Source organism: Psittacula echo, assembly GCF_963264785.1.
Source record: "Psittacula echo genome assembly, chromosome: 2".
Lineage (NCBI taxonomy): Eukaryota > Metazoa > Chordata > Aves > Psittaciformes > Psittacidae > Psittacula > Psittacula echo.
The window spans coordinates 40,435,342-40,460,640 of NC_137737.1; the positions used below are offsets into that span (position 1 = coordinate 40,435,342).

General features: G+C 38.7%; 1 protein-coding gene across 2 annotated transcripts in view; it reads right to left on the reverse strand.

Moving 5' to 3' along the window:
- NEBL (nebulette) overlaps positions 1–25,299 on the reverse strand; it is a gene marked incomplete at its 5' end in the record, with an annotated part of 255,423 nt that overhangs the window by 113,559 nt on the left and 116,565 nt on the right. For both annotated transcript variants that reach the window (XM_080639464.1, XM_080639463.1), the window contains one exon: positions 24,854–24,961. In XM_080639464.1, coding sequence (XP_080495590.1) covers positions 24,854–24,961 — 108 coding nt within the window. The remainder of the gene's footprint in view (positions 1–24,853; positions 24,962–25,299) is intronic.

Consider the following 25,299-nt stretch of genomic DNA (forward strand, 5'->3'; position numbering starts at 1 on the left):
ATTCTACACTATCAGCAAAATTTCAAAAAAGGAAGTCAATTATTTATGTGCTGAATAACCCAACACCAGTGTATGTAGGAAGATCTCATAAATAGCATATATTTCTCCAGTCCTCTCTGGCCTTGCAGGCAGCAAAATTATAAACAAACAGAAGCAAGCATAGGCACTGGCAAGAGCAAGTTTCACAGTTTAAAGGTGAGATGCTCTAGGGATGTTGGGGATGCTCTAAGAAAATAATTACAATCCTTCCTAATTTCAAAAGGAGTGATAGGAAGGGAAGAGGAGCAAGTGGCACCTGTCTTTCCCATAAGGATGTACACACTTTGCAGCTTGCTCTCATTTCTCCCCATAGCACAAGATTGTATTTGGTTCTCCAAAACCCTTAACTCAAAGTATTGGGCCACATTAAAAATTTTCAGTCTGGGGATGCTAAACAGTTTAGCACAGAATGCGAAGATGTAACCACACTGCATGAAAAGGGGAAAGGCCTCAAGTCATTTCCAATATGTGTGGGAGAAAATATCTCCAGGCCTCAAACCTAATTAGCCTGATGCTGAGCTGACGAAGATGCGGCAGGACTGCATTCAAGATAGTGTTCTCTGTAGTATCTAACAGCCCTGATCCAGGCCATGTCATCTCTAAACAAATCCATAAACTGCATTTAACTCTCTTTAGGAAGCTACAGGCTATTAAATTCCACAGACACAAGACCTTGTCACATCCCTATCAGGACTGCTGCCAAGTCCCAGCTCTTCCGGTATCTTTTCATCTTATAAGTATCTATGCACACTACTAAAGCCAGTTTTTTCCTAACAGCTGAATGAATAGGTGTCAATCCAACAGCTTAAAGAAGCAATTAACTAGAATGAATTCTATGATTTACGGTTTCAAATCCAGCTCTCATCCTGTTATACATATAAGTTGCCTTTCAGGTTCATAAACCTATTATTTTACATCTGACTATTAAAAATAAGTATTTTCAGACTGACGATTTAACCCAGAATCCTTTTACTTCTGATATTATTGAACTTTGCATCTACATAATTTACCAGCAAACACCTCATCTCACTAAAGAACAATAAAAATATTTCAAGTCTTTGGCCAAGGACTAGCCCCGAGAGAAACTACTAAAAGCATCCCCATTTGAAATACCCCTTTGGTAACAACTTCATATGGAAATCTGCCAGTTAGCTATCTGACATATGCCTCACTACTCACAGAGAAAAAGCCTTCTTTAAACATTTATGTAGTCCAGATTCAGATACCTTGAGGAAAAGGGATGGACACATCTTTCTGCTTCATTCCAAAAATACTGTAACTTTTTATATCTCCTGGTTGTAACTTTAAAAAGCCTACATCTCAAATGTGAAATAAGAGCGTACTGATTTCAAATACAAATTCAACATGCAAAATGCTAAGACAAATTGGAAAGGATTGGATTAGAAACCACATTCCATTGACTCGCAATAAGATTACATTGGCAGAAGTTGTCTTGGTTATAGCTAAAAACTATACTTTACAGTGATCCTTTATTTTAAAAGCTTTATTATTTTCAGTTATGTCAGCCACTTATAATGGACTCTTTGACCTTTCTATATCCTTCATATTTAGCTAGTAACTTCTATACGACATCCATTTTTTCCCATCTAATATATAAATTTTAAAAATTTTAAATTTTAATTTAAAAAATTATATAAATATTTTATCACTGCTTCTATATTAGTAAAGAATTTAAGAGTCTCTAGTATTGGCTCAGACCAAAGGTCCATCTGGTCTCATGTCCTTTATCCGAGAATGGCCACAGGCATTAGTAGAAAGCAGTACGGACAGGGTAAACATATATGATACTTCCCCCACTTACTCCCTGGCTCAAACTGCTCTCAGTCTGGTGTATTTCCTGAGCCTGGTGTGGTTTGTCTCATTCCACAGCAGATTTTTCTTCTCAGTGCTTGCCCTGTCCCTGAACTAATCTAAATTTCTTGCATTCACATTGTCTTCCAGTACAAAAATCCATCATTTAACACTTTCCACAAAGAGGCATCTCCTTTTGCTTAGTTTGATTGTGCTTCTGACAAGCTTCATATGTTAGTTCATAGTTCCTGCATTAGAAGAGAGGGAGAAGAATCCCTCCCTCACTGTGCTATGATGATTTTGTAGACTTTTCTACAATACCTTTGCAAATTCTAAAACACTTTTTCTCTAGGCTGAAGACTCCTAAGTCTGGACTAACTCATTCCTCCCATTGAATCTGATCATCCTTGGTGGCTTTCCAGAAACCTTTTTTTGCTTGTTCTTTAAAGTTGAAGGCAGCATAACCAAAAACATTATCCAAAGTATGGGTGAAAAAGGGATTTCCACAGAGGTATAATCAAGTATTTTTCTTTTGTTTTCCATCATTTTCCTATTTATTTCTAATGTTTGAATTGATTTTTTTTTTTTTTTTTTTTTTGACTGCTGTTAAGCACTGTGTCTTCTCTCTGTCTTCACACAAGTAGCTCATGAGAGGTAATGGCCAGTTGAGAGGCCATTATTTTGTGAACTATACATAAGCATTTATCTGCACTTTTAATGTCATTTTCAATTTCATCATTCAGTTACTCTTCTAAACTCTTTTTGTAATTCTTCACATTCCATCTTTGCCTTACCTTGATTAACTTATAATTATCACAAACTTGTATGATTCTTTGCTTATCCCCTTTATCAGGTCCTTTACGAATATCACTTCTTACCCAAGACTGATTCTGTGCAGTGTAATTTTGCATTTCATATTTATATTTCAATTTGGTTACAGCTATACCACACTTAATTGCTTTAAATATTGCAAATAGGGCTTTTTAAAGGTCCAAATAAGTACAGTACTGCCTGGAGTTATGGTTTGCTCACATCTAAGTACTTCAGTCAGATCACAGCCATAATAACTGCTAATTTTTAAATTGTCAATTAATTCTCCTCTATCAGGGTGAAAATTGACTAAAGGGCTGGTTCAAGAACATGCCACCTGTTAAATCTTTGAACTGTCTTCATGTAGGATAAAGATGGCTACTAAAATCTGCTTCCAAACAGTTATATCATGGTCTGTGGTGAGGCATTATGGTCTAGGGTGAGGAATCCCTGCCCATGGCAGGGGGGTTGGAACTAGATGATCTTAAGGTGCTTTCCAACCCAAACCATTCTATGATTCTATAATATAGTTTTCAACTACCCAAAACGTTTATTAATATTTTTTAATTCTTAAGACTATTTCTTAGTATTCAAACTTTAATATTAAAATATTTTCTCAGTATTGGCCATAAAAAAATTTTTAAAAGGCACTGTGGCAAGTTCTTAATAACACGTTTGCAAAATGTAAGATACTACACGTCTTTCATCAAGGGCCAGGTTATCTTGAATGATCTCGTTTCCTTTAAGAAGGAAACAGAGTAAAAGTGCCAGATGGAAGCACACAGATAGTGACTATGGAATAATAATAAATTACATTTTGTTCAGATATCCTTTCTGCACAACCTTAAGTATATCCAGTTTAATGACATAAGCACCTTACATAATGGTTATTTGTTTGCGCAAATGTTGATGTGAGGGTCTATTGTGGACCAAAATGAACCATAGCGTTGCTTTTAAAAAACATCCCACAGATTTTTTTACTACTCAGAGATCTCTCACACTATCAATGCTTGTATTCTTATAGCACGTTCTGAAAGTGAAGCTTGTGAGCAGAAATCTCCTCATAGTTCTGCAAAGCTAAATTCATCCGTAACGTTGTACTCTTCATATATGTGAGACCTGCTTGTAGATTTCAGAATAAAAAAGCCTTGCTAGCATTAAATTAAGATTTAGAGGTTTAAAATTGGGGGTTTTTATGACAGCACAGCTTGTCATCACATTGGCTATTAGCACTTCTATCAAGAGCACTAGTTTATTTTTATTAAAGCTAGTATTTAATACTCAAGCAAGATTCCCACAAAGCAGTGAAGCAGGGAATTCTCATAATCATTATTATCAAACACAACATTTACATAATACAATTCCAGCAACATTTACTGAATTAACACTGAGCCAGAAAATCCAGCAAAGAAAAAAAAAAAATAGTGAGCATTTAAAAAACCTTGATTTCCTTTGTGCTGACTTAAGAGTATTTTTAACGAACCTGCCACAGCTACAGGTGTATGAAAGGAAAGTGTGGAAGGCATCTGTGTACGACAGGCACAGACAAAGCACAGATGTTGGCAAAACTGTACAAGAACAAGACTTTCAGTATAGCAAAAAAAAATTCAGTTTAAAAGACTAAGGAGTCTTTATAAACCATCAATTCAATAAGCAATGACTCTCCACTTCTAGATCAAAAAACTAACTTAATCATGGAAAGATATAAAAAAAAGGGGGCTGGAGGGAGACTGCTTCCTGCTAGCCATGTTGTAGCAGACTTCTTTTTAAAAAAAGAACTATTATAAAAGCAAAGGGGAAACTAAACTTTTTTTGTTTGTTTTTTTAATAAGCAATTTAAGATGGGATCACACTAACCAAATTAGATTAAAAAATGCTGAACGTCTATCGGGACCTCAGGGTTAACTATTGATAAGAAAGATTAAATAGCTTTTAGTACAGCACTGTTATTAAACCATATAAAAAGCATATCTGAAAATTCTTAACAAACAGCAAAACATCACTTTATTCACCCAAAGGCATCATTGCTTGCATTCAGAAAGCTTTTAGCTACAGGGGACTGTAAATGACCAAGGTCATTTGGAGCCATGAGTATAACATAAATAAACTCTGCTTATCAATTAAAAATATGTCTGCTTGTAGACAAGTGAGGGTTGCATGACTGCATTTAAATACAATGAACCATGCTTTCTAGCACCAGGTTTGATACTGCTTTAGTATCATATAATTTCAACAGTCCTTGTGTCAGTGCAAGAAAACTTCTTAAAAAATATAAAATTATTACCAATATTCTATAGTTCATTTTAAGAAAACTCTCCTAGATCACACCTAGAGCACTAAGCACACGCTCCCTGACTTAAACTATACTGGTTCACTGAAGCATAACCCCAATATGACCCCAAAAAATTATTTGTAAAATGAACACAGAAGATGAAACAATGTAGACCCAGTTTAGCAGTGAAGCATATGTGACAAAGTAAGATCCAAGAGAGTAGTGGGATTTTCAGGCTTGCATACAAGCTAAGGGATTCCCCTTGACGCAACAACCTGCTGGCATGGCACGTGGAGCTGCCCACACAGATCTACCAAGACGTTTGGACTCCTGTATTCTGATGAATAAAAGTCTTTGGAACAAGTGTCCAGATTTATTGTTTCAGTAAACCAGTATGAGAATGCAGTTGTGCCTCTACATTTCCTGGCATTTTTGTAATGAAATAAGATAACACAAGAGGAATCCCATCTTGAGAACCGCACTTCCAGGTCTTACCTGGAAGTTGCACTTGCCTCCACAGGAGAAATTACAATTCATTAGAGTTGAGAGGACAAAAAGAAACTTTGCTGTGAGCGCAAACTGGTTGTGACCATCTAGATTTCTTGTCTTATGCTGGGTATTAGAAGAATCTGAGACAAAGAAGTTCAGCTTCAGTTTTACTGGTGGACTTGGAGACAAAGGGAGGGAGCAGGAAGACTGGCCAAATACCAGATCTCAGCAGTAAAAGATACGGAAGACTGGGAGACCTGGAGCTATGATTCTTCACACATTAAACTGGAAGCCTCCTTGTTTTGCACATACAAATGCAGCATGTAAAGTTACAACTGACATTTCAAATCCAAGTATCTGTTCAGCTTATGAATCCCCACCAATTTAACTGTTTATCCTGTAGGACTTAAAAGGTTGATCAGAACACTATTTCCCTCTAAAACTGAGAACTTTCATGTGATTTCCGTAAAATATTGCAAAAAAATTATTTAAGGCATCACATACACAGGTGCAAGACCCACATTCAAGTATTCCAGTCAAAATAGGGATGCAGATCTGAATTCTGCTTTGGTCCGAAGCAACTGTGTGTTAACTATTCTGATTTCTGTCCTTCCCATTCTCCTCTTTCCTGCCTCCTCCAACATTTTATGAAAAATAGGTCTGCAAAATGTAACTTTCCCAATGGCAGGGATACATAGGCAGCACAGAGATATAGCAACATAGATCTGAAATGAGTGCCCCAAACAACAGACTACCACAATATTCTGAGCACAGAAAAAGGATTGTAATTGTTTCTGTTATGAACAACTTTGAAAGGCTCCATGTTGCAGCAAAAGCCTTTGTGAACTTTCAAGATCTTTCAAACTAAAAAATATCCAGGAAGCCCTTATTGCAACAGGTCAAATAAAAGAACTGCATCCACACCTACAATTATATGGCCATTAGTACAATTATTGATAACGACAGTAAGAATTTTAGCAAGGTCTAACACTTTCAAGTTTTCTACTGTTTCACACATTCACATCAAGCAAGGAAATACAGTTACCTGAACTTTACAAAAAGCTGTACGAAACCAACAGGCACAGAATTTCTCAAAGCCTGTATTCCCATGTGATCAAATTTTTCTCAATAACCTTTTTTATAATCTTTTATCAAGTAAAGTACTATAACTCCTTGTGATGAAAGTTTTCCGTTGGTATTTTCTATATTCCCCTAGATGAGACATGCCTGTCACTATTTTGGAAATCCACTACACAGCCACTGAAATCCTGCAATGCCTAAAACATATGCCTGTCATTTAAGTTTAAAAAAAAAGTCTGTCTTTAACTTACTTTAAAATCCTTATCAGTCCACCTTGCTAAGTGGGAAAGCAGGAGACAGTGCTGCTGGACTTCTTTGGGTCTTTTTAGCACAAACATCTCTGAAAAAGATATCTTTAAGCTTACTGATGAATCACCACAAATGCAATCAAAATCAGAGAAAATTAGAGCAAATCAACAGTCAGCGAGTAGCTGAAATTTCCTTGCTCTATTCTTGAAAAACTGTCTTTCTATTTCAGCACATTTATACTCCAGTCACAAAAAGCTGAGCTCCCCAAACTTCCTCTTAGTCCAAAAAGCTTTACAGAATGCCTACTTTCCAGAAATTTTAACCAGAAGTGGTTTAAATAAAGAAGTGCAAGTGGAGTGGCCTGGCTGGACACTCTTCCTTCTAAATGAAGAACAGTATCATTTGGGTGTTGTCTTAATCTAAAAAGGTTAATTGTGATATTTTACAGCATTTTAATTCTAGCAAAATCCTTACTGCAGATCAACTCACATCAGGAAACATATTTCTGCCTGAATAATCTTTTATGTTTGGGAAATGCATAGAACTACTCTGCAAATATAATTTGCCACTGCCCTAGGTGTGATTTTTGTGACTCTACTGAAGAAAACCTGACAGAAAGCTTTTAGACCGACCCTGGAGTAAGCAACCTCTTGCTCAAACTAATATTATAAACCTGCAAAGGAAGTGGTAGCTCCCAAGATGTTTAAGACTTCAGGAGTCAAAGTAACAAATTTAAATGGGTCTTGGAAACAGGTGGATGTATTATACATAGAGACCATAGAGTATTATGTATTCCTAAATTCTACATCAAACCCTGGAATCTCCTACAGTTTGCTTCTTGCTCATGAATTGTTCTCCGAAAATCGTAAGCTTCATATGAAACCTCCAGCAGATGAAGTTATGAAATAACCTTCAAAAAGAATGTGTTGAAGCCCTGATTAGGTTAATATGGAGTTTGACATATTTTTTGAGACGTTTCTATATGTTTCCCTGCAAGAGAGGACTAGAGCTGATGGCTCAAGACACCCCTCTTGTAATCCTTCATACGTTTCCAAGTTAACACTAACAAAATTTGCACATGTAACTAATAAGAACCAGCAGTCATCGTATCCAGCTGTTCTATCATTTTATTTGTAACTTCACATTTCTGAAAAGGCTTTCAGCACCATTATCCCCATTTAGTAGAAAGGGAAACATAAGTGATATAGCTTGCCAGGAGCAACGAAGAATGTCATCGACAAGGTTCGGAATTAAAGAGCAGACCTCCTGAATCCAGGTGTAATGAGCTGTATTGCCCCATCTCAGTTCAAACCACCGATGGTTGATCCATGCATTCAACTGTGTCTAAGAGAAATTGTCTGACAAAGAAGAAACACGTAAGGTAACACCTGGTTAGACACTGAAGGCCAAAAATCTCAAGGCTTTCAAGATCAGGTTCAAAACATGCATGATGAGGTTTCTTTGAGGAAGTGCTGATGACAGCTAAGGACCTGATTCAGTGGCCCATGCAACACAATGTTCCTAACTGGAGTGAGTCAAAGTGCTCATTCAACAGGAAATGCTTCCTGAAAACCGTCTTCTGTCCAGCCAGTCCTTGAAAACTGTAGAGAAATAGGACCAAGCAAATGGCCCCATTTCTGTGCAGGACACATCTCAGAACAGAAACCAAACACAGAGCAGGATACGCAGGTGAATGAATGCCAGACCCACAGGATACGTTTTAACAACCAGCTTTATTAGTTTAACAGAGAGGGACTGTGTGCCTCAGCTCTCAAACCTCTCATTTTATTTGGAGTTGGTGTCAGAAAAGGTTGTGTTGCAAAATATAAACAAATTGCTAACATGGAGCAGATTTCCTTGGATCACCCAAGTTCCTCAAGCTGATCTGGACCACAAGAATATCTTTTCCTGCAGATACAAGCCTACCCGCTGACTCCTAAGTCACATTTATACTTGTGGGCTATACTCAATTCCCAAGTCTCATTTATACATCTGGCACATATTTATACACTGCTCCCAGAGCAATAGCAATCAGCACATCAACGTTTCTGGCTACCTGCCTTCCCTCCTGTCTCACACAGACAAACACACACACACACACACACAGAGGGACTGTGTCCCCATTTTCTGCCATTTCAGACTCAAAATTCATGGTGAAAGTCAGTTCTGCATCTGACACAGTATGCCATCCCCAAAAGTTCAGATCGAGTATATCAGATGTTATAGCCCCAAAGTTATCTTAGTTATCTAACATTAACACTTTGAGGCTCCATCAATTGCACCCCGGCTCACCAGTTAGGCACCAAGCTTGCCAGTCAGGGGTCTCTGACCAGGCTAATTCTGCATGTGGCAATAACCACCTAATCAATCCATGTCTTTCTAAGGCCTAATGGAGCACCTGCACATCCAGACATGAATCTTCTTCCTGACATCCTCTACAAACATAAATTAGAAGTTTAGTGCACACACCAGACAAGTCTCAGTGACCCCTTGACAGGGCAAACAGAGGTCATGCAACAATCTGATTTTCAGCACCCACTCTTTCCACCCTTCTGCTTTCTGAATTTTAAACCCTATAGTTATAGTTAGTATCACTCTCCAGTCTCACAGGAACGCAACTTTGAAGCTGGTTCTTAAGCCTGTTTCTTTCTATTAGCCACTACTGCAGCACAATAGGAGCAAATCTCTATAATGAAATAGTTCTGAGGACATAAAGTCCATATTTTAAAGCAGGGGGAGTAGCTATGGTCTAGTTCTACTCTGGTCCAATCAACTGGATACACTTTGGCAACTGGAGTACATCACTCATTTTAGTTTCATCTGGAACGAATCCACTTTGTATGCTCCAAAACAGTCCTGCAATGCCAAGTAAAGCAATTTAGGATGATCAGGAGATTCACTTGAAAACCACTAAAATGTTAGTGGGGCTAAAATCATCTTACTCTTGACTAATACCTGGTCTGTCAATTGTCGTGGCCATGCAAGGAGACTTGCATGTATGCAAGGAATAGCTGTCATATCCCAGTTACTTTGCACCTCAGCAACCTCTTTAAAAATTTCCTATTCAAGGCTCAGAAAGGCTTTCTGGTTTGTAACAGAAAGGAAAATCAGGAAAACAATCAGATATCATGAACGAAGCCTGTTGATATCTGTCGTGGTTTAAGCCAGCCGGCAAGTCAGCCACGCAGTTTCTACTCCCCCCCTCTCCCCAGAGGGATGGGGAGGAGAATCAGAAGCATGTAACTCCCTCGGGTTGAAATAAACAGTCCAGTAACTAAGGTATAACACAAATCACTACTGCTGCCACCAATAATAATAATGATAAGAGAAATAACAAGGGAAGAGAATATGATACCACCCGCCGAAAACGAGTCCGACAGAGCAGAGAATGTGCCCTTCTGGGAAACTCCCAGTTACATCCTGAGCATGACATGCTGTGGTATGGAATACCTCTTTGGCTAGTTTGTGTCAGGTGTCCTGTCCCTGCTTCCTCCCGGCTTCCCCTCCTCCCTGTCAGAGCATGAGACTCACAAAGTCCTTGGTCAGGGTAAACATTCTGACCAGCAACTGAAAACATCGGCTTTATCAGTATTATTCCCACGCTGAAAGTCAAAACCACAGTGCTGCACCAGCTACTAAGAAGGAGAAAAACTGACTGCTGCTGCTGAACCCAGGACAATATCAAAGAGGATCTAGGGTCAGATCTATAATTAGTAATCCTTTTTTACTTTACCTTTGTAAATTCAACCAGGCTATATACAATCAAGGAAGCAATGGGCTGGTCATTGCCTGATAGAGATGAGCCACAGCTGCAGCTAGAAACAGCACAAGGTACTAAGCTCACCAATGGACTAATCGGTCTCATTGATGACCCCATCATGCAAGTAGCCAGCAATGTAGATGTGCTGGTTGCTGTTGCTTTGAGAGCAGTGTACAAATATATGTCACTGCTCAGTAACTCATGCTTAAGGAACAAACCCATGAAACACAGTCTTCCTTGCTAAGATCCTTCTAGTTTAACTGCTGACAGCACACCAGAGCCTCCCTGGCCCTGTCACTGGATTTGGGTCATAAGAGTTAATTTTTCCTGGTGGATTTATCTTTCACAAGTTTGTCTTATCCTTCTTTTATGTATTTTATACTTCTAGACTTCACTTCTCCTATATTAATGAGTTTCACAGTTTGATTATATACCACATATTTATTTTTCTTCTAACTTTATGCCTTATCTATACTTTCTGGGCATAGTTCTTGCCTTATAAGAAATAGTACATAATCACATTCACTTTTCCAGCTCCATGCTACCTGTGACTATAGACAAATTTTGCTTGACCTTTTTTTTTTCCATATTGTAAGCTCAATCCTTGTTTGTGCCTTCTCTCAGTTTCTCTTCCACCCATCTTAAATACAGGCTGATCATTTAATCTTCAATCCCTCAGTGCTGTCAGAGCCTTCTATAACTTTTTGCCACCACCTTTGTTGATAATTCTGCTTAATTTTCTATCACCACCAGGCTTTTTTGAGCTTTTCATCCAGTTCATTTCAGCTGAAAAGGAACCTCACTGCTAACTGAATTTCTCAATTCAAGACAGCATGCCAGATATTATCTGAGGGAGAAACACACACTGCACAGAAAGGAATGCTAAACAAAATGCAATGCCAAACAAGTGACCTCATTCCACGCCTGCTGCCCTTGCCCTGGTCATATCTACAGCTTTCCTGGCACAGGCAAAGAAAACCTTTGGCTGTTCCCCTTGTGCTCACAACACTGCAGCCAAGGGCAGCCCAGCTCATGCCAGAGTGAGTCTTCTGGCTGAGCATGCAACAAAACATGAGAGATGAAATGGAAGCACCTTCCCAGATCCTCCAAATCCTCCATTTCCCACCAGTGGTTGCTAAGGGAGCAGCACTACTGAGTGGCTCCAGCTCTGCAACAAAACGGTAGCCAATATCATTCAAGGGAAAAGTTGACAAAGTGCCTTTGCCTCACTAGCTAAGGAGGAAGACAGACCCCTGCTCAATATTGCTGCGCTGAGGCACGGTGTGAAGACACACAGACTTTGCCCTGATGCACACTCTAGGTCTTGCCTCAGCTTCCCAATAGGCCAATCTTCCCCTTTTCCCCCAAAGGCCACCTCTGCTCACACCAGCAACATAAATCACACATTCTGGAGTGTATTTCTCCTCTTAAGGCTGGTAAAGGGCTGGACTGGCCAAACTGGGCAAGGCTTCACTTTACACCACCATTCTTTAGTGAAGAAAGGGTGAACGCAATATAAAACAGGGGTGCAGCAGAAGTGAAGCTCAGAAAGGCTGAACAGCCTTGAAGTTGAAAAAAACCACCTTTCAAATGACATTTTCCTCACACTAGACTTTACCAAAGTCCAGTATTTAGACACTACAGGAACTGAGGTTCAGACTCTGTTTGATGCCTGTGGTTTGGTTAGTGAAATATTCCGTATCTGCCCCTTTATGCTTTGTCTTTCAGGGGGACTGAAGAGGATCACTAATCACCAACTGAGAAAAGACACAAGAGAAAGAAATTAAGGCAGATATGAAATACAAACCCTTCAGTTTTCCATTAAAATATTGCAGTTGCTAACAGTGAGACTATGTTGGTGTGAGACAAAGAAAGAACCTTTCAAAAAAGTACACAAACATTTCTGTAACTGTATTATTATTTGAACAACATTGAGAGCAATACTTGTGTTGCTCTTACTGCTTTCGGGAAAAGTAAAATCCTATCCATCAAGATCTTTGTAGACACCAGCAGAAACATCATATGCAAACTTTTGTTACTTCCCCTCTTGTGTTAGGATGGCTAAAAAGTTTAACCATTATGCTTACTACTGTGCTGGCTTTGTCACAACTAATGTATCTACCAACAGGCTAAGGAAATCACAGACATATGTGTTAACATGAAAAAAAAATGAGTGTCACAGATGATCAGATACCCTGCTGTCAAGGTCAGTGAAGTCTGTGAGCATCATAGGGGGAAGACATTCAAATCTCCAGGGATCAAGATTAAAGATGATATTAGCTTTAGAGGAAGCAAAGAATCTTGTTCTTCAGTAGGATGTTTACTGCCTAAGATGCTGCCCTAGCAACTGATACACAGTAAAAAAGCATCAGATAAGATAAAATTAAATCTGAAATGATAAGCAGGTAATGGAAAACATAGGAAAACAAGGAAATTAGAAATCATAATTTTCTTGCAAGCATTTAACTACACAAGGATCTCTGGAGGTACTAACTTCTGCTTCACAACTTTCTAGATAATTATTTTTTCTCATTATAAAAGCTTCATTTTAACTAGCTCCCAAGTTAAGCTACTATGAAGAGTTTTTATTTTCATTCTCTTTTTTTACTATATGCAAAAAACACTGGCTTCAAAAATAGGTACTCATTAAAAATAATGAGTGGTTTTGATACTACTTAAATATATCCAAGTGACACAGGAAAAGGAAATTGTTGGGGGCTTGTTGTTATTTAGTTGCTTAGTAACACAGCAGGAAAAAATGTTTTTAAATATCAGAAAATTTAAAAGTTGATTTAGTCTTGAAGTCACTAGTGTTTAAAGAGAGACACAAGTCCTTAGTCAGATGACAGATAGGTGCTTACAACAGTTGCCACAAAACTCTTTTTTATAGTTGTCTTCATTACAGCTTGGAATTTTTCATTCCATAAACTACAGTAGAAAGAGGCATGTGCAATGCAGTCAACACTGCAGCAAAATGTGTAAACAGCATAACTGTCAATTTATTGCTCACATTTACATAGCTGTTTAGCCTACGATTCGGATGTTCAGAGTTTTAAACAAGTACCTATCAACCTCGACATTTATTCCTGTAACACATGCACCTGTTGACAAGATACAGTAGTTACTGTGGATTAAAAATGAAGTCCATGAAATGGTATGTTGCATATTTGAATATTAGTATTTGAGTAGTAATATTATACTCAAATAATATTATTATTATTATTTGAGTAGTAGTTTCTTAAATTACTGATGTCTTTCATATAACCCTTGCCTTGCAATATGAGTATTACACCATAAATAGAAGATGAAACAAGCAGAAATTTCATTTCATACCTCCTAACTAGATATTTCTATTTCATTATTATTTTAACCAGAAAAAGCCCAAGAGGTATTGGACATTTTGATCATTGAGAAACAGAGCATTTTTTATTGATTTAAAGTGCATCTCACGGAAAGCAAGAATCAGCGCAAATACAGGTTTAATCAAATAGAGGTTCAACTTAAAATTTACCAATGCTGGTAACATAATCGAATAAAATGCCTTTGATTTTGGAGTTCAATTACACTGTTTTAATGCATAACAAGCAAATGTTTTAATTATTTCTCTGTAATGCTCAGCTTTGTTGCTGTTTTCTAAAGAAAAGCATGATAAAGCATGATAGGACATCTCTATCAAAATATTTAGGTTATCACTTGATTTGATTCCACTTAAAGTGTACAGTTTTGCAACCAGTTTACAATTAGCACTCATTTTTCAGGCATGAGTTGACCCACTTACACAATGCGGTAAATCCGTGCCTTTTGGGATTTTTCTGGATAGTTTATTTTGCTTCCCACACACAACTCATTTTGTCAATATAGCAAGCAAGGTTAAAGTCATCCTGTCAAATTTATTTATTTAAATTAGAATCAGAAAGACTATACTATTCCCTGTGGAACTTTACTGAAAACTTTTTGAAACTTTGAGAGTATTTTAACATCAGAAAGACTCTATAATTTTTGTAATCAACTAATTTCATAAGAAAGCAGTGATATGGAAGGAAACAATACTTACAGCAATTTCTTCTACAAACTTATAAAAAAGGCTTCTGAAATCCTGGAAAAAATGTAAAAAAACCACAATAATATGTATCTTATTAATTTGCTAAAAAAAGAGAGAAAAGATTTTTTTTCTAAACAATCCTATAGAATAAAGCCAGATGGAATAAGACCATTTAAGAGGCAGACATGTAGGAGTCACATCAGCTTGCTTTGACTACCAGAGATCCACTTAACCTAAAATATTTCCCCCTACAACTCTGAGGACAGCTTCAGCTTCACATTTGTGAAGATTCCTTCGAGGTCACGTACTCATCCTCACTGTGGGGCTGCTGAAAGAGAGACTTCCCTAAGCAGAAACTGTACCAAGGTCAAATGTCATTAAAGTCCAAACAGACTTGTGTTCGACAGACAAGTACTTCTGTTTTCCACAATTTGCTGATGTGGTGGTTCTCTCACACATTAGTAGCTTATCAGAACTTCAGTACAGATTTGGGGTTAGTGTTTCAATGAACTTGCCCAAATGCCTATCTGAATTTACACATCTAATGCTATTATGCGCAGTATGGGATATAATAGCTCAAACAACTCACTAACGCCCATTATAAATCTCTATTTTTAATGCTAGCAGTTCTTCCAAGTGCAGTTGCTTCTCTTGGGCAGGGGTTTGTTTTCCAGCTTCTAAATGGTAAATCGTTTCTGTTCTTTCTAGTGAAGAGTTATGCATCTTTCCACCTGTGTTACAATAAAAGTAGTCTTACAATATGTCACTGATAGACTCTAATGCTTTTCTACTCTGTATCAGGAAGCTGATCTTGGGCAGATGAAGAATGTCACCGTGTTAGGAACATCTAGGACTAGGGAGGACTCTCAATCTATTGTTTCATTTGAGGGAAAGGATAGTTGTTTAGACCGCGTCCCGCAGGAGAAAAAGGATACTAGGGCAAGAGTTAGCAGAGCTCACTCACAGAGCTTTAGGCTAGATTCAAAGTGCGAGGGGGTTGTAGCTGGGTTTGAACTAGTGGGGCATTGTTCTAGTATTAATGAAGACCAGAAGGCCCCCTGCCTCCCAAGGGTGCCATTAGCGTGCTCTGCTCGCTCCCTGAAATGCCTGTACACCAATGCATGCAGCATGGGGAATAAACAGGAGGAGTTAGAAGTCTGCATGAGGTCTAAAGGTTATGATCTGGGGGCAATTACAGAGACATGGTGGGACAGCTCACATGACTGGAATGTGGTCATGGATGGCTATGTCCTTTTTAGGAAAGATAGGTCAGCAAAGCGAGGTGGTGGAGTTGCCCTTTATGTGAGAGAGTGACTAGAATGTATTGAGTTCTGTCCAGGGGCAGATGAGGAGCAAGTGGAAAGTCTGTGGGTACGAATTAAGGGACAGGCTGGTACGGGTGATATAGTTGTGGGGGTCTATTATAGACCTCCTGATCAGGACGAAGGAGTTGATGAGGCTTTCTACAGGCAACTGAAAGCAGCCTCGCAACTACATGCCTTGGTCCTCATGGGGGATTTTAACTACCCTAATATTTGCTGGAAGACACACAGCCAATCACTCGCAGTCTAGGAGGTTCCTCCAGTGCATTGATGATAACTTCTTAATGCAAATGGTGGTCAAAGCAACTAGGAGAGGAGCACTGCTGGATCTAGTACTCACCAACAAGGAGGGTCTGGTTGAAGTGGTGATGGTCAAAGGCAACCTTGGCTGCAGTGACCATGAGATGGTGGGGTTTAGGATCCTGTGTGGGAGGAACAGAACACCTAGCAAGGCCACAATTCTGGATTTCCGAAGGGCCAACTTTGGCCTCTTCAATCAATTGCTAAGGGAATTCTCATGGGAAAGGGTACTAGGTGGTAAAGGGGCTCAAGACAGTTGGTCAGCATTCAAGGACCACTTCTTCCAAGCTCAGGATCAGAGCATCCCAATGGGTAGGAAATCAAGTAAGGGAGCCAGGAGACCAGCATGGTTAAACAAGGAACTGCTGGGCAAACTCATGTGGAAAAAGAGAATCTATGGATTATGGAAGGAGGGGATGGCCACTTGGGAGGAATATAGGACAGTTGTTAGAGGATGTAGGGAGGCAATTAGGACAGCTAAGGCCTCCTTGGAACTTAATCTTGCAAGTTGGGTTAAGGACAATAGAAAGGGCTTCTTCAAATACATAGCGGATAAAACTAACACAAGAAGCAATACAGGCCCACTGCTGAATGAGCTGGGTGCCCTGGAGACAGAGGATATAAAGAAGGCAGAGGTGCTGAATGCCACCTTTGCCTCTGTCTTTACTCCTGCAGAATCTCCCCAGGGGGCCCAGATTCCTATAGCCCCAGAAGGAGTCAGGATAAAGGAGGAGTTTGCTTTGGTAGGTGAGGATTGGGTTAGGGATCAGTTAAGCAATCTGGACATCCATAAATCGATGGGTCCGGATGGAATACACCCACAGGTGCTGAGGGAGCTGGCAGAGGTCATTGCTAGGCCACTCTCCATCATCTTTGGCAAGTCGTGGGAAACAGGAGAGGTGCCTGAGGATCAAAGGATGGCAAATGTCACACCAGTCTATAAGAAGGGCAAGAAGGAGGACCCGGGTAATTATAGACCGGTCAGCCTTACCTCCATCCCTGGAAAGGTGATGGAACAACTTATTCTTGACACCATCTCTAGACATATCAAGGATGAGGGGGTCATTAAGAGTAGCCAACATGGTTTTACCAAGGGGAAGTCATGTTTGACCAACCTTATAGCCTTCTATGAGGAAGTAACTAGGTGGATGGATGATGGTAGAGCGGTAGATGTGGTTTTTCTTGATTTCAGTAAGGCATTTGATACTGTTTCCTACAGCATCCTCATAGATAAGCTAACAAGTGTGGGCTTGATGATCAGGTAGTGAGGTGGATCAAGAACTGGTTGAAAGGAAGACGGCAGAGAGTTGTGGTCAATGGGGCAGAATCTAGCTGAAGGTCTGTGACTAGTGGAGTTCCTCAGGGGTTGGCGCTGGGATCAGTGCTGTTTAATATTTTCATCAACGACCTGGATGAGGGAACTGAGTGTACCCTCAGCAAGTTCGCTGATGACACTAAACTGGGAGGAGTGGCTGACACACCAGAAGGCTGTGCTGCCATCCAGCGAGATCTGGACAGGCTGGAGAGTTGGGCGGGGAGAAACTTGATGAAATTCAACAAGGGCAAGTGTAGAGTCTTGCATCTGGGGGGGAACAACCCCATGTACCAGTACAGGTTGGGGGTTGACCTGCTGGAAAGTAGTGAAGGGGAAAGGGACCTGGGGGTCCTGGTGGATAGGAGGATGGCCATGAGTCAGCAATGTGCCCTTGTGGCCAAGAAGGCCAATGGCATCCTAGGGTGCATTAGAAAGGGTGTGGTCAGTAGGTCAAGAGAGGTTCTCCGCCCCCTCGACTCTGCCTTGGTGAAGCCGCATCTGGAATATTGTGTCCAGTTCCAGTTCTGGGCCCCTCAGTTCAAGAAGGACAGGGAATTGCTTGAAAGAGTCCAGCGCAGAGCCACAAAGATGATTAAGGGAGTGGAGCATCTCCCTTATGAGGAGAGGCTGAGGGAGCTGGGTCTCTTTAGCTTGGAGAAGAGGAGACTGAGGGGTGGCCTCATCAATGTTTACAAATATGTAAAGGGTGAGTGTCAGGATGATGGAGCTAGGCTTTTCTCAGTGATGTCCAGTGATAGGACAAGGGGTAATGGGTGTAAACTGGAGCATAGGAGGTTCCATGTGAACATCAGGAAAAACTTCTTTACTGTGAGGGTGACGGAACACTGGAACAGGTTGCCCAGGGGGGTTGTGGAGTCTCCTACGTTGGAGATACTCAAGGCCCAGCTGGACAAGTTCCTGTGTGATGTACTCTAGGTTACCCTGCTCTTGCAGGGGGGTTGGACTAGATGATCTTTTGAGGTCCCTTCCAACCCCTGTGATTCTGTGATTCTGTGATCTGTTCTACTACCCCCACAGAATATGACCTAATGTGACTGAGTTTTCTAATGCTGCAAATTGGAAGTTCACCTGCTCAGTACAACTTTTCCAGGAGATAAAGTCAACTAAATTATTCAATTCCAACTGTACTGACAGATTCATAAGTAATAATTGCAATGAGTATTAGACATTCCAAAAAGTATCCTTGTCATCTTAGGGTCTAAAAATACTGTTTCTTCCCACACACTGGGAGCTACTGTCATGTATATCACAAGGATTAAGAAAGGAAGACCAACAAAGAAAGGAAGAAGTGGGCAAAGCAGTATGCCATTAAATAAATTAAGACTTTTTACTGAAAGTGTAGATAAAGAATTTATATACATAGGGGCTAATTTAATACTGTCTTTTTCTAACTTTGCATAAATTTTGATGACCATTAAAAACGCTTTTCTAAGTGGAATGCACACTGAGGTTTGAAATGCATTCTCAAGGATTACCAGCTGCTCACTTAATACAAGGCAGAATTATTTCTGCTTACTCAAAATGAGAAGTCAAAAACTTCAACACAGAAATATTAGAAAGTCAAAGGACCTGGAGCTTCTCAGAATTTCAATTTGCATATATTTATACAAATGAAAGTTTCTAATAAATCCAGGAAAGGGACAAGGTTGGACATGACTCTGTGCATGTATGCTCACTGCACAGGAGCACAGCAGGAACTTCACCTTCTCACAGAGATATGCCTGTATTAGGATATGGAATGACAAATTAAACCTCCTAGTTTCCAGCCAGAAAAAAATGTGTTGAGTGCAATTGGTAGATGCTCAATCATGAGTTACATACAGCATACCTGAAATGCAATTGTGTGGAATTAAGCCTGCAGCATACCAAATAATGAAGAGCTCTTGGAGTTGTAGCTCATGTTAAACTCTCAGAGGAACCAACAGGAGCAGAAGGCTATCAGATACTATGGCACACCAAGCCTTCCATGCCTATTGGCACTTCATACCCTAGTCAGCAAGTGCTATTCTGTCTATGTTAGTAGACACCATCATCATATATGATTAGAAGCATATTTTCCAAAAGAAACAGCAACCAAAAAGTCATGCTGAGGAATATAAAGACAATGAGATAAAGTGTGAATCACTTCAGAAGCAGTGATAAAACAAACCATTGCCTAGAACAGTATAAGCTCTTTTTGTGCATGATTTAACACGCTTAACCAGTCTCTTCGTTGATGTGCCATGGTTGGTTTTGTGAAATGTAGATACTGATGATGTTGTCAATTTTTCTTGTTTCATTACATGCTATTCTTCTCCTTCACTTGGATTCAGTGAATGGAAAAAAAGCCCTTAGAGACGAGTATCTGCAGGCTGTATGCTGTGAATCCTACAAATGGAGCTCTGGGCCTTGTTAACGTCTTCTCCTGCCAATTTTCTCTACAATCTGTTTTGGCAATTTAAAAGACCATTTTATATTTGAGCAAGTAAACAGGTTGAACAACTGACTCAATAGCTTCTAAATATGGAGCCATAGCTCAATGTCTGTTAGGGACAGTTTCTAATTTTAGATGTGCAGATGTGCTCAAGTACAAAAGAAAAGTTGTTAGCTTCCTCCTTTAGTAGCTACATGAAGACATATTAATATCACGTCTGAGGTAGTATTCAATTCCTTATCATTTGTTTCTTTCTCCAGAAAACAGGTGTTTAGTTAATTCAAATTATGAGGGAATTCCTGTCCTCCTCTGCTTCCCCTGGAGTTGTATAAATTTAACTGGAGGTAGAATGTGACCCTTGATACTTAAAAAAATAAAAAATTAAAAGAATAAAAAAGAAAAACATGCTCCATATTTCATTAAAGCCAATGAGTACATAGCCTCTCTCATTCAAATTCACGTACAATGTTTTTGAGAATGTTACAAGATTTTCATGCTCTCTTGCTCTCTCCCTGCATCCAATACAGGCTCCTGGTATATGAGGGAGAGACGAACACACACACACACAGAGCCCCCCAGGGTGATTCAGTGACCTCTTCTTTACCAACCCCACTGTCCTTTCTAAATTTTTCACCAAAATAGGATACCTTGGAAATGTGCTTTATAAACCGATTTAATCTGTATTCTTATTTTCCTTTATTTACCTTCAGCTATAGCTGTCATTTTGTATACAATCCAAACCTCCTGGGAAACAAGTCACATAGATATAAATGAACTGCATGACTCCATTTTGCTAGCCCTCAAAGAGAAGAAGGGCACAGATGTGCACCACTTCTTGCTCCCACATGACTTAAGTTCGTAACAGCATGAATTTGGGAGTGAGAAATACTTACATGGGCTCTCAGTGTAATAAGGGCAACCACTGTGAAAGCTTCCATGCACCCTTCCAACCATACAACAAAGCCAGAACCTCTACCATGGAAGCACTGGCCTTTATCTTAATGAAAGCTTCTCACTCCATCAATTTGTATGGACACCTGTTTTGCTTTATACTTAGCAGACATTTACCAGAAACAGATTTAAGAAAGAGCAACTTATTTCACATAGGATAAAACATACTTCAAGCCATATATCTGGACCTAAAAGTGAAGTGGCAGTAAGATGCAACTCATTGCTGCAAACTGCTGGAAGTGTTCCATTTCCCCAAAGGAAATACTAGACTGAGTTCCCAGTTCTTCATTTAGCCATGTGTTATGATATTTATTGATAGATAAATAAATAGACCTTTTCCAACTTCTTTAATTATTCTGTTCCTTTTGCCACCTTAAATTTTTCCTTGCAAAATCAGCTTACAGTTAGCTTATTAGCAAAATCGCCTATAAAATTACATGGTCTTTTCTTCATTTTGATAATTTATGCATTCATAAAGAAAATCCTCTCAAAGTTCAAAGTAGACAGAAAACACTACAAGGTCCTTTAACAAAATTAGCGCAGTTCTCTGTGTGAACAATATAGATTTTGTGTGTATTAAGCACATATTCAGTGCCAAGAAACAGTGACATCTGCAGCAGAAGTGATGGAAATTTTATACTTTATTTTATATTTGGAATAATTGAAAAAATACTAATAAACTTCTATAATACTTACCAATATATGTTCTTTTTATAATACTTATAAATATTCTCACACATATTAATTTGTAAAAATTACTTAAACATTAAAATGCTTGCTTGGCCACGCAAAAGGTACTAAAAATCCTGCAAGCTCATCAGCAAAAAAGCTGTCTAGTGTATGCAGCCCCCCCTACATTAATCTAAACTAGCATGCTAGTATGTGTGGTTTACACCTTTTAAGCTAACTTAATGGTAAGAAGCTGTAATACTTGTAGTTTGGGGAAGCTGAACCTGCATGTCCTGGAGAGGCTTTATGTTCTTCCTAACAAGCATGTTGTACATCTGTAGAATTAGGCTTTTAGGCACTGGGATAAATTTCATTATTTTCTAAGAAAATCCATTCTGGTCCTGATGCATCCATCGAAGCACAAAATAAATTCCACAGATCTGGTCTAGTGTTCAGGACTGCTGGTGGCAAAACAGCAACCAAAACCCAATGCACTCTCTTTCCACTCCCCTCACTCTTTCTTCCTCCCAAGGTTTATACTGATAGCATTCTTCAAAAAGTTGGAGCACGGCAATAATATTCATGTATGCTGCAAAACTTATCTTAGGACAAAAAGGCAATATTTTACAAAGATTTCTGCTAAATAACACTGATAATGTTATTTATGTTTTAGGATGTTATTTATCTTCATCAAGAATAGCTAAACACTTAACTGTGCTCACTTACCTTTTCAATGAAGTTGTTACAACTTTGTTTCAAATACGGCTCTTTGAGAAATTTCTAATACTTCCAGGTGAAATCAAAATAAAACTGAAAAATAATATATATATATTAGTATTCTTCCATTTTGCTATATATGAAAAGTAAAATTATTTTAGAATTATTAAAGTGCTTACCTTTCAGTGTCTTGAAACCTTAAATAGATCCTTAGTCCATGACATATAATGTTTATCTGATAAATACAGAAACTACTCTGTGTGGAATGCATTGCTATAATACAGGAGTTTTCTAATTAGGTTCAAGTTGTAGCCTATGTAGAATTATCTTTCTAGGATATAATGCTATAAATCAAATTATTGGTTTTGCGCAAGCATAAATGAAATGCAATTTCTTTTATCATGGACATTTTAAAATTCAATTTTAACCTTCAAGATAATTACTTCTAATAGAGTCCACGACTTGGAATCTCTATCAGCTACATACATCAAGAAAAGAAAACAACTCTGTATTGTTAAGACTGAATGGAACAACTCCGCATCGTTAGGACTGGATGGAACAAATCTATATTGTTAAGACTGGGTGGTTGGGAATGAAGGGACAGGAGTGGTACATCCAACCACCAAGAAAAAAAACTGGGGAGAGGGGACAAACAAAAAACAAACAATTTTCACATTTAAAAATCTACTTCTGGGTCTGAAAAGGCACGCAGATATATTTGGTGCAGGAGAGAGACAGCATTATAAAATATGCAAGAAGATCTGCTAGAAGAGGAATCCCTGTGCCCCATCAAAAATAGAGGTGGGAATAAAATTCTTTCCTATTTTACAAAACTACTTGCTTGTTTGTATTTTCCCCGTTTCCCACAACAGAAAACCCAATATGCTTTGAACAAGAGTGAGAGAAAATGTATGTAAATGACCTGTGTCATACTATTCTATACTCTGATTTTGCGGACACTGGGCTTGGGAGATCTAATTAAATTTCTTGGCCATGCTAATATCCAAAACTGAATCGTAGGCCTGCTGTAGGGTACTCCTCTCAACTTCTCAGAAAGCAGACCCATGCAGGAGATTAAGTATTCATCAGAGCATTGCTCGCTTCATCTCCTTGATGCGTTCCAGAACTACCCCACACAAAAAAATCACTCTTGCTTGAAGAAGCTATGTAGGTCATGAGAGGACCTAATTTAAGTTCTTGGTCTGAATAAAAAATACAGCTGATTAAAAACAAGGACTTACTGAAGTTTCCCAGATCCCAGATGGAAGTCTTAATGGCCATGCTTTTTGCCACTCCAAAGAATTCATCTTTCTCTCTCACAAACCAGAAATTTCAGTTAGCCACATCATTAACATAAGGTACGTGCTCTTGTTCTCATCTTATCTATACATAGGAGCATTTGCATAACTCTTAAATTAATTGTCCTCCCCACTGGCCAAGGGAATAGGAAATGAGCCGCAATTTTTCACCTCAAAGACCAGCTCTGGACATCAAAATCTTAACTAATGAATACTTCAGCAAGAATGATACATCTCCATTGCTGTCATAAACTAGTATTATTCAATTGCTCTCCTTTCCAATAACATCCCTACCTGAAAAAAGTATTTTCTTCCAAGTTAATAAACTCCATCATTTTCTTCTGATCATACTTACACTGGGTGGATCCGATTCCGTGATTTTATTTTATTACTACAAAGAATGATAAAAAAATGTTTACAAAATAATCTATGGAGACAAGTTCTTGCAGCCGAAGAATGGATGGAAGCCAGGACAACCTACTGATATTGCTTCTGTTTCATTGCTAGCTCACACTAGCTTCTACCTATTTCACACATATCATAACTTGCACTATGTATTACCCAATATTCCATCATGCAGTGGGTTAAGCATGCTGCAAGGGAATATGATATAAATAAATTTATAATAAAAATAAATAAATAAATATAATATATATAAATAAATATATATAAATAAATATATATAATATATAAAAATAAATAAAATAAATAAAAATTCTAGTAAAAACATAAGTCAGGAAAAGTCCCATTTTAAAAAACCCACTCTTGCAAGCATTCTGCATTCACACTTTAAGATAATGAAGCGCATGGTTAAGTTTTGTTATTTGATGTTCTTTTCTCACCTTGCAGAATATGTATTTTCTTTTAAAACTGAGCATCAAAATATTATCTGCTTCTAGAAATCTGTTTTGCCAGTTACGCTAATTTTGACAGCCCCTGCTAAAAAAAGACAAAACTTTATCGCTTATATAAATTATATAGTTTACATGCAAATAGTTACAAAAGTATTCTTACTTGCTAGCAAATTTATAAAAATAAAAGTGTCAAATCATTTTAGTATAGAAAATACTTTGAGCATACTTGGGGAAAGCTGGAGAGGTGAACACACATTGCCAATGTGCTGTACAAGTCCATGGCATAAGGTTACACACACTTCAAAATCTGACATACACAAATCGGTCACCAAAATCAGATTCTTCACTCTCACAGACTTCATCAGAAACACCAACAAACACGCCTTTTCTTAGTCACACTATTTCTCCATCTACAATCACTTTAGGTGGCAGTCACATACATTACTGATTTGTTCCTGAGTCCTTTTCAGTCTTTGTAACTCTGGCGTATCGGTCACAATACTGAACCCTCTTCCTTTGCTTTCTTCAAAGTCCCTTTTGTATTTTACCTAGAGAATAGAAAATACAGAAGAACAGGGTTGTTTTCATTTTCCACAATGTGCCTCTAGCAATCCTTTTTTACTGTAAATAAAGCACTTGTGAAAGGCTTTCAGCCCTTAAAGGAGAAGTCTGCCTTCATCCACGAACAAAGATAGGCAGCAACTGGACAAAATTCTGCAGTACCCAAGCAACTGTCTCCTCCAGAGTGCCATGGGTTCACCTCCACATGGACTGCAACTGTGGGAAGATCACCATCCATAGTCATTTCATTCTCAGAGTAGCAATCACAGAACTACAAATGCCAATGGCGCATCCAGCAAGCACTTATTTTCACACAAAAATTAGC